This window comes from Labeo rohita, chromosome 25 (assembly GCF_022985175.1).
Source record: "Labeo rohita strain BAU-BD-2019 chromosome 25, IGBB_LRoh.1.0, whole genome shotgun sequence".
In the NCBI taxonomy this organism is placed as follows: Eukaryota; Metazoa; Chordata; class Actinopteri; order Cypriniformes; family Cyprinidae; genus Labeo; species Labeo rohita.
In genome coordinates this window covers 12586144-12602149 of record NC_066893.1, presented here as the reverse complement: position 1 = coordinate 12602149, position 16006 = coordinate 12586144, and the positions used below count along the sequence as shown (strand labels likewise).

The 16006-nt window shown below is 36.9% G+C and overlaps 1 protein-coding gene across 1 annotated transcript in view; it reads right to left on the bottom strand.

Annotated features, from left to right (window-relative positions):
• wnk1a (WNK lysine deficient protein kinase 1a) overlaps positions 1-15397 on the bottom strand; it is a 32026-nt gene extending 16629 nt beyond the window's left edge. Inside the window, exons 1-6 of the mRNA XM_051100213.1 lie at positions 14662-15397; positions 12104-13215; positions 2572-2744; positions 2268-2488; positions 684-841; positions 290-378 (exon numbers count right to left, since the gene is read on the bottom strand). Coding sequence (XP_050956170.1) covers positions 290-378; positions 684-841; positions 2268-2488; positions 2572-2744; positions 12104-12766 — 1304 coding nt within the window. The 5' untranslated portion in view covers positions 12767-13215; positions 14662-15397. The remainder of the gene's footprint in view (positions 1-289; positions 379-683; positions 842-2267; positions 2489-2571; positions 2745-12103; positions 13216-14661) is intronic.
• Between the last annotated feature and the right edge of the window lie 609 nt (positions 15398-16006).

The following is a 16006-nucleotide window of genomic DNA, read 5'->3' as shown; positions in this document are numbered from 1 at the left end:
GAATTTTCATTTTTGGGTGAACTATCCCTTTAAGCATTATCAGGTTAAGAACATGCATGTAAAAGACATTTTTATTAATACATATTAAATGTGATTAAAAACTGGATGGATTAACTGTGTGATAATAACATAGACCGAAGTCAAAAAACACTGCATAGCTTTTCAGTATCAAACTGTGGTGTAAGAACTGAAAATTCCCTACCATAAATTTCCAGTGGACAAGAAGAAAAACAGGTTGTGAAAATTAGACCTTAAGATAAACAACAATGCATGGTGAATGTCAGCCCACCTCTCGTCTTTATTCTGACGTATGCAACCCTCAATGATCTCTTTCACTTCAGGAATAGCCACTTTGTCGAAACTGCCAGGCTTCACCCCCTATAAACACAGCACAGGAAACAAATCATACATGTAGAAAGCAGAGCTGGCTTTAACTTGGGGCTGGACTTTCTTAAAAATACTATATTTTGAGTTATTCAGGCTTAAGTTTGTATCTATAACTGTCTGATATCAGTAGTTTTGTGAGAGGCTTCAGCATTTACTGGTAGAGGTAAAAAACCAACTTACCACTGTGTGAGAAAAAAGCAGAAAGGAAACACCCCCACAGAGGGGTAAAAAGACTAAAATAGTGGGAGGATGAGTGCACGGGGACTCTCTCCTCCACCAGTGAAGTGTGGACTTACGCTGGTGACTCTGCGATAGATCTGAGCTGCATTCTGACACTCGGAGTACGGGTACTCAGAAGTAGCCATCTCCAGCATACACATCCCAAAGGCATACACATCCACCGACTCGTCATACTTCTCCTCATACATCTCAGGCGCCATGAACTCAGGGGTACCTTAAATTAAAAGAATGGTTCAGAACTCTCTCAGTACCCTATTACACCCTCTCAGTGAAGAGGTGAGAGGAAGATGATGCTGTCGCTGAAGACTGCTCGGGCTCAACCTGCGAGAAAAGAGAGAGGGTAGAGGGAAGGAGAGCAAAAAGGGGATAGAAAGTAAAAAAAAAAAAAAAAAAAAAAAAAAAAAAAAAGAGGAAGGGGAAACTGCCCTCAGTTAGACTGCAATGATAAGAAGCCCAAGTTTCTCTGTGTAAGACCTTCAAGGGCAGGACTATGTATGTGAAAAACCAGACTGGTGCACAGTACTCACTTGAAGGCCTGGACTGACCACATGACTCTAAACAATATGACTTACTGAATATAACAACTGAATTTTGTAGTTGTTAGCCCAAATAGCACGTTTAAAACAAGTCCATGGTCAGAGGGCCTGATGCTTTTATCACAAGACCAAACCGAAGCACTAGCTATGGAAAACAAACCTTTCAAAAGTCCTACCTTTGGGATAACCTGTGAAGAGAAAAGGTTGAGCAATTCAAATCCTCCATAGCTTACAGAAAAGTGATGTTCTGTGCACCAGCAGAACTAGTAACCAAGTTACCCATTGACAAAGGTCTCACACGGACAAACTTCCCATATTGGTAATGATTCAGTCTGATATGTGTCACATAATACTGGTGGACTTACCAGGCTCATTTCTGCGTACTTACTGTCTCTACTGCAGTACACTAAATAATCCTTAAAGTAGAATAAGGGGAGACCTGAAATTAGAGCCTAAGGCTTCCAAAACAAAAAAAACACAAAGATCTTAAAGCTAAAAGTACAAGGGAGATGAGCAGAGAGTTTAAGGCTTTGAGCTCCAGACACTGACACACTGAAAGAAAACAAGCATTTCCTTGTGGGGGGAAAAAATGAACAGATTCATTAGCATCATCATCATTAAATCATGGTTGACTGAAGAAACAGACCACAAATTTCCGAACCAGAGCAAAAGATCACTCACGGTACCTGCCAGCCCAGGGCTCAGCTCTAGCTCTAGTGTTATCCCATGATCAGATCAGGTTTCCCTGCAGACGAGTCACAAAATACCTACAACGGCTCCGCAACTACTTACTGTCTGTGGGTACCTGAAATTGTGGCAATGAGGACAGAAGAAAAGACAAAAGCTACGTTTGAACTAAACTTCCATAAAGCGGGAGCCCTGGTTTGCTGCGGTTCGAGCGCTCAGGGAAACGCTGTGGTCTGCTTTCTCGCCACTGTCATTAAAACACGCTTTGAAAAGAAGCAGAGGAAGAAAAGAAACTTGAAAAAGAAACATGGAATGAAGGATTCGCTTTTCCCCCAACCACAAATCTGAGTCGGACAATTCGAATGGATTGGATTTCGATTTGGAGGCGGTTATGCAGTTGCAAATACTTAGCCGTACCTATGACGCTCTTGGCAAAGGAGGCCCTCTTGAGGGTAGCCAGGCCCAAGTCTCCAATCTTGACAGATCCGGTAGGTCCGGTGATGAAGATGTTGTCGCACTTGAGGTCCCGGTGGATGATCGGAGGCGACCTGGTATGGAGGAAATGCAGCCCCTTCAGAATCTGCCGGCACCAGCTTCGCAAGACTTTGATCTTCATCTCCTTAAACCGTTTTAGATACCTACAAGGGCATCGAAAACAAGTCAATCATAGCAGGTGGCCTCAATGACAAACATGGTTTAAAAAAAGTATAAGAGCACTTACGTCTTGAGTGTTCCAGATGTCATGAGTTCAGTCACCAGAACAATACACTTCCTCCCTTTCAAGGATGACTCCCAGGAGTCGTAGAAGCGTACTATGTTGGGATGCTGAAGACCCTTCAGCATTCCGGCTTCCTCTTTAAAACGCTGCCGCTCTGACTTGGACAACTTGCGATCCTGAAAAAGATGAGACAATAGACTTTGTAAGCAAAAAAAAAAGAACCACAGCTCACACAGAAATCACCTTCAAAACAAACAGCAGTCTGTTGGTCAAGGTGCTAAATTCGCGTAATTTTGATTCCAATATAAAAGCCCCATTCATTTCATTCACTTTTTTTTAAATGAAAATGGTCTTAAATCATTTTTTTATGATCAGTTTAGTAAACTTTAAAATTTTAGAGATCGATCAACTGCACAGGGACCAGAATCAGCTGATTTTCTGTATGATCAGCCCGGACCGAGGACCGACTGGCCAGCCAATCAATATTTTGTTTTGCTGATTCCGAGCTGGTCTGTTTTGACGTCACAGCTACGCTCACATCCGTATGTAAATGTCATCGCAAGAATGATTGCGATTTTATTGCATTCAGTGTAAACGGCAACTGATAATGTATTGATATTGTGCCAGATCAGGCTCGCGCAGCCTGTTTGAGTGAGTGAGTGAGTTAGTGAGTATACTTCACTAAATTCCAAGAAATACAACCAAATTTTATGGCACTACCAAATGCAGAAAATGTAATATTTTAGGAGAAAATTCCAGCATGATCGCAACAGCAGAAAAATATGTATCAGCATGTCACAAACTAAGAGGGTTAGCCAGTGGACAAAACTAAAGCATTTTTTTTCCTTTAAAAAGGTTTTAACTATTTTCTTGTTTGTAGAAAAAAATTATTCATGTTCTTATGTATATATGCATGTATAAATCTATTCTTCTATTGTTTGTGTATTATATAATCATTATTGGACCACAAAACCAGTCATCAAGCTCAATTTTTTAAATTATATTTAGATGTATACATCATCTGAAAGCTGAATAAATACGTTTTCCACTGACGTGTAAGGATAGGACAGTATTTCGCCGAGACAAAACTATTTGAAAATCTGGAACCTGAGGGTACAAAAAAAATCTAAATCCTGAGAAAAATCGCCTTTAAAGTTGTCTGAAGTTCTTAGCAATGCATATTACTAATCAAAAATTAAGTTTTGATATATTTATGGTAGGAAATTTACAAAATATCTTCATGGAACATGATCATTACTTAATATCCTAATGATTTTCAGCATAAAAGAAAATCAGAAATTAGAAACCCATACAATGTATTTTTGGCTTTTGTTACAAACATACCTGTGCTACTCAAGGTTTTGTGGTTCATGGTCACATTTGTTCTTTGTTCATATACTGTTATAGTCAATGCTTTGGCAATACTGTGTAAGTCATGCCATTAAAGCTCACTTGAATTGAAACTGAATTCAAGTGTGTGTGAGAGAGAGAGAGAGAAAGAGAGAGAGAGACAATGCAGAAATCAAAATAAATGAGTGCAACAGCACACAAAGTAACTCATGCAAAGTTACAAAAGCATATTGCGGTAGAAAAACTCTATATTTATAATACATGATACAGGGAAGCAACATTAGGCTTCACAATCAAAATGTTTCCCCAAGTATCAGCATGATTACAACGTGACACTGAATTTATACAATAACAGTTCAAAAAACAAGAAGTTTAAATTTTGTGACTCATAATTTAGACACAATGTTGACTGTTTTTGCTGTCACTAACAATTATTTTGGTAATTGAGTAATCCGTCAATTACTCTGATGATTAACCGAGTAATCGAATAATTATGGGGTTTTTTTGTAGTAATAAAAACAGACCTAACTGAACTATTTACGAATATGAATACATATATAACGAGGCAATAATAATTAGTTTAAATAAACTATCAAAAGCGAGTAATTACCTTAGTCAATATTATTCAACATTAAACCTTTGTTTAATATTGACTAAACATTTAATTCAAATGTTAACTTAATCTTTAATATATGGCCATTTCTCTGATAGAAAGCCACTGTAATTTCTTATAGATGTGGACATCAAAACATGTGAAGTGAAATTTTTATTTTGAAATTTTGATGAACAGTGAGCATACTAAGAAAGATACTGATGTATTCTCCTTTGCGTAGGCTTATAAATTATTTACCTTACAAATCTGATGAAATAGCGCATATTGGGTTCCCAGATGAACGTTATAATAAACCCAAACTCACAACAACATGCAGAGATGGAGTTTGAGACGCTCCAGACATGTAAATGGTAACAGTTTGCGTAGCAGCATTTACTATCAGCCGCTCTGAGATGCACATACGTAACCTACATGCATGTAAATAAAGCGCATATATTAAACCTGAAATCGCAAATATTTATTTAATTGACTCTTAGCATTTGTGAATTCTTAATAGCATTATGTCTTATGATTTTTATATGGGTTTTATATGTAGAATGCAGGACTTCTGATATTTTGCTGATTACTCGACACGGGCAAAATCAAAGCCACAACAATTGTGTGTTTCTAAGCAAAACAAAAATGGCCTTTTGTTACAGAATGAATTCATGTTTTTGTACAAATCGAGTGAGTCAGTGATTCAGTGACTCACATATAAAGACAGTCACTTGTCTCTCTTCTGTATGAATCAGTCATTTAAACAACGTTGAATGAACAACTAAATGACTCACTCACTCATTTTGCCGCCACCTACTGGTGGTTTGGTTTCATATTTAAAAACATCCTTGGATTTTTCCAACATTTCTTATTTGTATGTTCAAAACCGAAGATATAAAAAAAATAATCTCATGACATTACTTTTCATTACATCAATGGTATCTCATCTTCACGAAACAGTCTGTGTTAACACATCTAATACCACTTGATATGCCAATTCAGTTTCCTCTGCAGTGGAAAGATCGAGTTTGTTGATACCAATTTCATTTGAATGGGACCAACTCTACAGTTTCTTATTATTCTAACTGACTTAATTGAAACAATATAAGAAATTTGATGCGAAAGATGACACATTTAATAAAGTAATGAAAAAATGTGGGATGTGACATTCCAGTCACAGAACACTTTATTTTGAGAGTTCTTTAAGTGAGAGAACATCTGTAACTTAGTCCAGATAGGGGAAACTGTAATGTTTAATGAACTATTTTATGTACATAATTTTATTTGCAGTAGATTTTTGTTTGTATATGCCGTTATATGATATTTTGTTTCTTAAGAGATTTAAGAATTCTAAGTAGTTCTAAGAAAATTAGAATCTGCAAAAATCAGTATTGGCAGTTCACACATACAAAAAAAAAAATGGCCAAGAAAACTGCCATCTCTGCTAAACTTGGTAACTTGATAAGAGAAGTAATGTTTTTCTTCTTTATTTAATTTATATAATCAAAAGTAGATGCTACACTCAACTAGAATGCTTTAACTTTATTTAGTCACCTTTCTTACAAAACACCCACTCACCCAACTGCTTTCAGCACCGTGACAAAACAACAACAAAAAAAAAATGCACGTGCTAAATTGTGGTTTCATCAAGGGGGAAACACTGCTGCTTGCAAAAAAACCTAATTTGCAATCAAAGTAGATGGTGCAGCACTAATAATATCATCTACAATGAAACTACAAAGCACTTGGCTCCTACCCAATCCAGCAGTGTGACCGTTTTACTGTGCGGGTCCGACTACAGTCGGACAGTCACTCACTCCAACTGGAGATTCATACTTGACCTACATTTGGTGCGGTCAGTTGCCATCTCTGGAATGAGAAACATTTAGCCATGAGTTTGCCTTTGCCAAGCCCAGCGAGGGTTGGCATTCACCGTAAGTTAGGGTTAAAACTTCCAGAATTGCTCACATGTGTACAATTAACACAATTAGTGGTCTTTAGCACAATGCCTTAACAGAGAGAAACCCTGTAGAAAGCAATTTCAGTGTTGAATGATGTGGGTTACAGGAAAGGGGACTCTGCATTGCACCCCACCCTACAACAGACCTACTTTCTCTCCTTTCCTCTTTGACTATTCCAAATATGCGGTGCACTCTGTGGCCTACGGGACCAGGCCAGGGAAGCGTGGGAGCGTTTCCCTAAAGGAGGGGCGGCCCGCACACTGAACTCCAGTATGAGGATAAAGCTGCTGGCATGAATCCGGCTCACGTGTGAGGGCACATACCACTTCAGACGGGAGATAAGGCATTAGGATTAGGGAGAGGATCTGAAACACAAATTACCTAGAAATACGTTTAACAATTAATCAAAAACTGGCAAATGTAGTTTTGGGATAGAGTGCAACGGTCTTGGTGGTTATAAGGGTAGTTTGGACATTCATATGCTCATCTATCAGTCAGTTACATTAATCAGTGAACACATGGAGGTCACATGCTTTGTGAATGTTTTTGGTGAAGATCTGTGTGACCTATTTCCTAACTAAAATGACACATGTAAGTGTCTTATGCTCATCAATGCTGCCTTTATGTCATCAGATATACAGTAATATTGTGAAATATTATTACAATTAAACAAACTCTTTTCTATTTTATTTTGTGAAATATGTTTACTATTTTAAAATAACTTTCTATTTGAATATATTTTTTTTAAATGCAATTTATTCCTGTGATCAAAGCAAAATTACTCCAGTCTTCAGTGTCACAAGATTTGCTGTTCAAGAAACATTTATTATTATTATCAATATTTAAAACTGTACATTTTTTCAGGATTCTTTGATTAATAGAAAAATCCAAAGATCAGCATTTATCTGAAATACAAAGCTTTTGTAACATTATACACTTGATCAAATGGGATGATAAAGACATGTATAATGTTGCAAAAGATTTCTATTTGAGATAAATGCTGTTCTTCTGAACTTTCTTTTCATCAAAGAAACCTGAAAAATTCTACTCGGCTGTTTTCAACATAATAATAATAAAAAACGTGCGTAGATCTGCACTTCTAATTGTTTTAATGATTGAGCCCAGTCTATTAAAGGCTTTTTTTCCTACACGAGTGCCTTGGAATATTTCGTCTTTCTTTGTTATTTTGTTATATTATGTAAGGATCATGTGACTCGAGCAATGAAGCTATAAATTGAGCTTTTAAAATGTATTAAAATAGAAAACAGTTATTTTAAATAGCAAAATGTTTCAAAATTGTACTGTTTTTGCTGTACTTTGGATAAAATAAATGCAGGCTTGGTGAGCAGAAGAGACTTCTTTAAAAACATTAAGATCTTACTGTTCAAAAACTTTTGACTAACAGCGTATATATATTTTTTAAAATAAAACAGTTTCTAAAAAAAGAATCATTTACCCTAAAAAGTTACCCAGAACAAATTGTGTCAACTGGGAAAAGAAATCTTTAAGTAGTTTAAAGTTACTGCAGAAGATTAAATGGATTTACAGGGGTCTGTTAAAGGGATCAAATGCAGGGCAAAAGGCAAATGCAGGACAACTGGAATGAAACTCAAGCAGTTGCTTGAAAGTCAGTGGTATGCACTCGCAACGATGACTCAATTATCTGGACGAACAGTTTAATCGGAGTATTTAATGTGGTTTATTAAGTTGGACGCATACGCAGAGGGAACTTCTGTAGAAAACAGAAGCATCTGAGATCCATTTTCATTTTCTTTTTGTGGTGACCTACATATTGTTCAAATGTGTTTAGCATGTGAGAAAGGAAAGGAGAGAAATGTGGGAGGGGAATATCCCAGTCTAACATAAGGCACTGAAGACAGATGGCCTTGTGGGGGAGATACACAGGCCCTTCCCTTTTCTGCAGCAGTGCGAACTTGCAGCTTATAACACATGCCGTTGTATCACACAAGACAGGCCGGGAGACAAAAATAGGGGACAGTGAGACATGAAATGAAAAAAAAAAAAGAAAGAGCTAGAACGAGGCTTTTGTTTCAGTTCAGTGCATGAGCTGGCTACGCCTGAGGGGCATGAGCAGCAGCACTGCAGCTCACGTGGTGCTGCCTCGTCATCGCTCTGCAAAAAGAAATAGCAGCAGGGGGTGGAGAAGAGCAGCAGCCGAGTCAAGCCTTGGCAAACCAGCTCACCAAACTCCACACAGGAGATTACAATCGCTTTGGTGGTTGAACTTGACCTACTTTTGAAATCGCACCTCTGTGGCACAACGGTACATAAAAAAAAATTTCATTTACAGGTTGAAAACAAAATGAAGAACGTCTCTTCTTTTGTATGCAAACAGACTTCTTAGAAGTGGGCCACACAACTTATGAGCCAGTGATTTTCCAATAGAAATGCTGTTGCTATGTAGTTAGCCAGCGTCAGCATACTCTCTGTGCAAGCACACCTCATTACTCATGCCTTTATCATATCATAAACCAATAAAAGTGGAACCAGTGCAAAAGCTCATGGTTCTCACAGTTCATAAACTATCAAAAATCAATTTTTAATAATAAGAAGAAAAAATGTAAATGGCTGAAGACAGCAATTCATAAAAGCCTGTCACAAAATAAAAAAATAAAATAGACTACCAGTCAAAAGTTTTTGAACAGTATAATTTTTAATGTTTTTTTTTTTTTTTTAAAGAAGTCTCTTCTGCTCACCAAGCTGCATTTATATGATTCAAAGTACAGCAAAAACTGTAAAATTTTGAAATATTTTTACTATTTAAAATAAACATTTTCTATTTGAATACATTTTAAAATGTAATTTAATCCTGATTTCAAAGCTGATTTTTAGCACATTCCTTCAGAAATCATTCTAATATTCTAATTTGCTGCTCAAAAAAACATTTATTATAAATTATTATTACGTTGAAAACAGCTTAGAAGATTTTTTCATGTTTCTTTGATGAATAGAAATTTCAGAAAAACTGTTACAAATGCACTAATTACTACTTTGCTAAATTAAAGTATTTATTTGTATTACTTCTTACTAATATATATATATATATATATATAAAAACTATATGATACACTGTTTTTAAACCAAGTAAATGCAGCCTTTGTGAGCACATGAGATTTGTTAAAAAAAAACATTTAAAAATCTTACCAACCCTAAACCTTTGAACAGTAGTGTAAATCACTGTAAAATCTAAAATTATGCAAATTATGATCTTGTTTCCCCACTCTTACAGGAATTAGATGGTCTCAAAATATGCCTTAAATAAACACTATCTATGATTTACTGCATATACCACACATCTTTCAATACACACCTGGTGGTCTAAAATAAACAAATTAGGAAATGAAGATTTTCTATTCGAGGATGCTAATACTACAATGCCGAGGCTGCGGCCAAAGATGACAACAGCTACAAAAACACTGGCCAAATGCCAGGTGAGTAAAGTGTCAGGGGTGTGTATTGAAACGCTTCAGAGGTGAGACGCTGCAAAGGTGTGACAGAAGGACTAGAAAAAGTGTTTCCTTTTTCTAAAGAGATTATACAGATAAATTAAACATGAACAACACGAGCAGATGATACATCACTTGGAAAGCTGTAGGTGGGGCATTGAAGTTAAAATCAAACTGACTACTCATAAGACTGTCATTAAAAGGTGCTGTACCGGAAAGGCCTCAAGACAGGGTTGTAGGTTTCAGAGAATTAGATATTTACTTTAGCCCTAAATAAGCAGATCAGATACTGATTTATCACTGTCAGCGGACAGATCAAGAGTGCAAACAACGTCAAATGTTGCACTTTGTTATCCAAGCTGTCAAAAGTTGTGAAATCCTACTCATAAAGCGTAACATTCGGGTTTCAGAAGCAAAACCTGTTTATTTTCTCCATAGGGAAATGTAATGATAACTCATAAACCTTTAAAAACATAATCAAACATCTCCACCACACAACATCTCTACTTTTTATAGAACATTTACCACCCTATGTTTGAACATGTTATTTTAGGGAGCTTTCCGAAAAAAAAAAATTCTTGTAAAATGTTTCTTAATGTTCAACTGGATCGAAGGAGCAGTCATTGAAAGTTTAAAAAAAAGTTAACAAAAACCTTCTTCACATCTATAAAAACCTCACATTTTAGCCTTTTAACCATTTTGGAGAAAAAGGATGAAGTCAAAGCATCGATGATATTAATTCAAACATAAACAAATCTTAATTGTCTTGGTTGGATTTTTATATTAGGGGATATTAGCTATCTACTGGTTCACATTTACAACTGTGTGTTTGCTGCTTAAAAATATGTGTCGATTTTCACACTGCTCTACACAAAAATAGCAGACAAGCTGATTAAAAATGCTAATTCATTCTCTGCCAGTAGGTGGCACTTCTGGAATGGCAGAAATTCAGCGTTTTCTTCAATAACGGCTGTACACAAAGCAGCGCTGCGCTCACAAATAAACCTTTATCAACCATCGATACTTTTCTGAAGACAGTTGGTTACCTTCAGAGAGACATCGGCATAAATGCTATTATTCCACAAAATCATAGCTTTTTGAAGTTTAATCCTGCCATGTTGCGATTCTCACATGAGTTTTGGAGAAATTTCTGTGAATCTATTTGTGGCGGTTAAAGCCATCTGCTCACATTATTGAGCCTGATTTCATGACGAAAATGTACCTGTGGAAACGTTTTCGCAAGATGCAAAATACGTATCGCCACGTATGTTTCGTCACATATTCGATGTGAAATTAAATTATCTGAAATGGTGCTAAAAAAGTATTCAGTTTTTTCCCCGAAACAGATTTTTGTAACGTTGGGTTTGTGCGTTTTACCGCAATTCTGAAATGAAATGTCCATTGAGTGGCGGTATAACTCCAATGCTCCGTGACGTTTTAAAATAACGTTACCATCAGCACTACACCTAAACCTACCTAATAGCATGAACAAAAGCGAATTTGACGTAAAAACATAATAGCAAGCATGCCGTTTTAGTGTTTTTTTTTTGTTTTTTTTTAATCTGTCATCTATCCGCTATTTCATTGTGAGTCATGTTTTTCACAGGATTCGTACGGGATTTCGCTGTCCAATAACATGCAGGCTGAGCTATCAAGCAAGCTTGTAACATCCGGAAAGCCAAACATATGGAGCTGCAATCATAACTTTGTACGAAAATGATTGTAAGTGCTGTTTTACTGGCTCTAGTGTTCATTTCTGTTGGAAACTGCAGTGATATGTACTTCTTAGTAAGTATTTCACTTCTTGCGAAAAAGTTTCCACAGGTACGTTTTCATCATGAGACTACGTTGCATTATTTCAACGTTTCATTTCGCCAGTGAAAAATGAAATTACCCATGATGCTGTATAGAATGAATTACCACAAATGGTGCAATCAAAGCTTGCGATGTTGTCAAGATACTTAAATATGTAGTTTTTGTAGTTATTTTCCTCAAAGTCATCAAGGACATAGTGTTTACATTTGTCTACTGGTCCAATATTTAAATTTTTTTTGCTTAAATAAAAGTTTATAATGTGTAACTTGTTGGCTTGGTTCATGGCCTCTAATGCTTTAACATGGACCGAAAAAAGTCAGTAAAAAAGCAGCTACAAAATACAAGAAACGTACCTGCAACTCGCACCATGCCACCTCCACTGTGGTTTCTGTATCCAGACCCTTGTAGACCGTCTTAAAAGAGCCACGTCCAATCTCAATGTCAAACTTTAAGAAACGGCCATCCGGTGACGTCCCGACAGCATTTGTCTCAACTTCCTCATTGTCCTCCGGCTCTGCCTTTGCATCCCGCAGTTCTGCCTTAACCCGTGCCTTCTCTTTACCTTCTTCATCCTCCTCTTTCTCATCCTCTCGTTTTCCATCAAGGCTATCTCCACACTTCAACTCCACAACCAAACGTGGTGCTTCTGCAGAAAGAAGATGTGCGGTATTCACAATCGACACCTGCACTGACTCTACAGCTGTCTCGACATCCTCCTTCTTTTCTGGTGCAACCAATCCTTCAGATTGTATGGGCACTGAAGCGGCTTTGGTTTCCAAGACAGGAGGTTCACAAACAAGAGCAAGCTCCAACGCCGTAGCATTGGAATCGTTGATGACGCTGCGACGGAAGAAACGATGCTCGCCCTTCAGCAGATCACGCTCCATGGTGTGGTGGCGACGGCGGACCTCGACACCCAGCCGCTCGCTCACCAGCGTGTCTGAGCTGGAGCCGTTGATGTTCTTCGAAGGGGGGGAAAGGAACTTGACCATATTGTCGTTGAGATTTTCTGACATTTCACCACAGAGTGGAGCAAGAAGTCGGGTCAAAGCTTATATGCTATCCATGCATGGAAAAAAAAGCAGGATAAATATGTGATAACGAGAAAAGGTTGCTTCAAACCAAGTTAAAACTTGCAAAACCTCTCTCCTCTCAAAACAGCAGTTCAGATAAAGTCAATACTCTTACAAACTAAAGTGTTGGAGATCAGCACAGGAAGTGCTTGGTGATAAAAGTACCGCAGGATCCATGCACAAATCAAAATATGTTGTTGCTGATGATGATGACAAAAAGGAGACCTTACATCCAGATCATCCATCCTGTGTGAAACTGTAGGTTGTTTTCAATTCAATCCACATAGGGGGTCTCCTGAGGGGGCAGGGCGGTAGCCTGCTGATAAACGTAATGATCACTTTCAATCCCAAGGTCGTGCCAGAGCACAAAGTTTAACTGTGCGTCTGATTCACTGAAAGAGACACAAAATATAATTTAACCAAGGTGGTTAGCCACACTCAACGTAAATGGCTGCATGTACACAAGACAACAGCTTTTCCACATCCTGGCAAATATTAACCTTATCAAAAGGGGTTAATAAGAGTTTACTATCACTCACTAAAAAGACAACATGTAACTTTTTATTATTGTAAAAATAGACCAGTCATACTGAAACTTTTAGATAAAGACCAAGTAGGAGGAAGTAACTCTTTGATTTTTTTTTCTCAAGGCAAATTCAAAACAATTTCCAAACCAAAATTTATTCAGACACCTTCAACATTTTCCACATTATCCCAGTTTAAAATATAACAAGAAAAATATGACAAGAAATCAGAGTTAAACTGTGTCAGAACAAATTTATCTTGATAATGTCAAATAACTTTAATAGAAAGGTATGTAGTAGATTACAATCAACCAAAAATTCAGACAAGTGTTAGTACGACAATATTTACAGAACTATCAACTTCCAAACAATGCTTAATTTTGTTCAGTCTGTGGTGTAAAAAGGTTACATTATAATTGCACTAGCAATTAAAGAATAAACACTTAAGCAAAACATGTTCAGGTCAAAGTTTCTGAATCATTTTTGGTCCCAATGATTGGCTATTCTCACTTAAATGCACCCACTAGTAAAAATATATCTGGTATCCGAGTAATTTTTGGTTTGACTTTTCATAATTTATAGAACTCTAATCCAATTTAAACAAATAACAAAGTAATTTACAATACATCTATGCTCTTAAGAAACAGTATAGGTCTTTAGGACAGTGAACATATGTTGAGGGATTAGTAAATTAGATTTGTCCCTGCCATGTGTGAACACAAAATAGTCTAAGCTTTCAAATAATAAAAAGAAAAACATTTTAAACAATAGTATTATATAGTTTATCTTTCAAGAAAATGAAAAAGTAAAACGCTAAAGAATCCGACGACTTTTCTCTCATATAGTGAGAAGGAATGATTTGAGATGTCAAAGTGATTTTCACGTCAAAGTCAGTTTCTTAAACTAAAAGAACAGGTTTTATTTTATTTTAATCACATTTTGAATGTGAATATGTAATAAGTTTTGTTCGTTTGTGGATTAACGTTAGTTTTATGATTTTATGACTTTCATGGTAACTCGCGTCATTTGTAAGCTTGAAAGACTCCGTCCCCATTCACAATCATGGAAAAGGACGAAATTGATTTCTTTCCCAGTATCTTTCTTTTGTATTGGTTGGAGAGACATAGTGAGTAAATGAATATAGTTTTTAGATGAACTATCCCTTTAAATGAATCTCTTTCCACTTATAATACCTGGTTAACCATAAAGAAGCTACAACCAAGGTTAACTACTTCTAAATAAATAAATATTAGTCACGAATCCGTTTAGATTCACTATTAACCATTTTGTCGCCACATTTAGGACAAAACTTACCATAATGTTGTGTGTCGTCGTCATCTTCTTCAGTTATCGGTGAATAACCAACGGCCAACTCCAGGTTTAACCGGTAATTCCCCAAACGCGCGTGCTCAGTATTTGAAATAACGTTTATCCGGCGCGAAGCAAATGAAAAGCCCAACGTCTGTCGCTTAACGTAATTTGTATCCAGTAAAAGTCGGACAAAATGGCTAAACGTCGGTTACCGTGTCTGCGCTCTCAACCGTCCGGAGCGAAACTGCGAAGTTCGAATGTCAAACACTACAACAACGTGCCGCTTCCGCTAATGGTTGCTAGCGAGACTGCAGAGCAGGTTCTCTTTGTTATTCCCTTTCAACTGACCTCGATTCATCTTCCTTGTACACTCATCTCCTGCATGACGTCGTGCGTGCAAAAGATGCCGATCAAGTTGACGTTACAGTACTTACTTCAACAGGATGCAAAACAACATCTGAAATTAAGCTTTGAGACTATATGCATTTATACCGACGCGAAACTTGGCGTTGGGTGCAGCGCGCTCCCGAGCGCTTTGTGGGTCTATTGTTGACAGCGAAAGATCCCGAACAGATGTAGACGATTTGCAGGCGCAGGGTTCAAGGCTACGTAATCTGCATGCCATCGATTCCCTACATTTTCGCCATTGCAGAAATACATGCTACACAACAAACCGGTTTCGTGATCAACAATAACCCCGGACTCTGTCCACTCCCCCCTGCTAGTCTTTATCCGAGTAATGTCTTACAGTTAGAACATAGCGCCGCCTGCTGAAACATCGACCGCATGTATGTTCCTACTGTGTTTTAAAGGAACAGTTCACTTTAAAATAACAATTCTGTTAACATTTACTCAGCTTGCATTATTTTATTTCTTCCGTGGAACACAAAAGGAGAAGTCAGACAGAATGCAAGCCTCAGACACCATTCACTTTCACTGCATCCTTTTTCATAAAATGAAAGTGACTGTTTTTAATCTCAGTGTACATGTCATGATAACTTCTTAAAAGGTCATTTGGAACCTGGTCACTTTGCCCTAACTAATGTCATTGCTAAAAGAACAGGTTTTATTATTTTATTCACCTTTTTGGAAGTGAATATGTAAGCTTCTAGCTTGCTAGGAAAAAAAGAAATTGTAAAGTAATCAGATAAAATATTTTATTTTAAAGCATTTTATTTTTATATTAACCCAATAAAGCCCATCATATTTGATATGCCAGTTTCTATGATTTTTTTTTTTTTTTTGCTGTTCACGAAATTTTTATTATTAATAATATTTTAAAACAGTTGAGTACATTTATTTCAGGATTCTTTGATGAATAGAAAGATCCAAAGATCAGCATTTATCT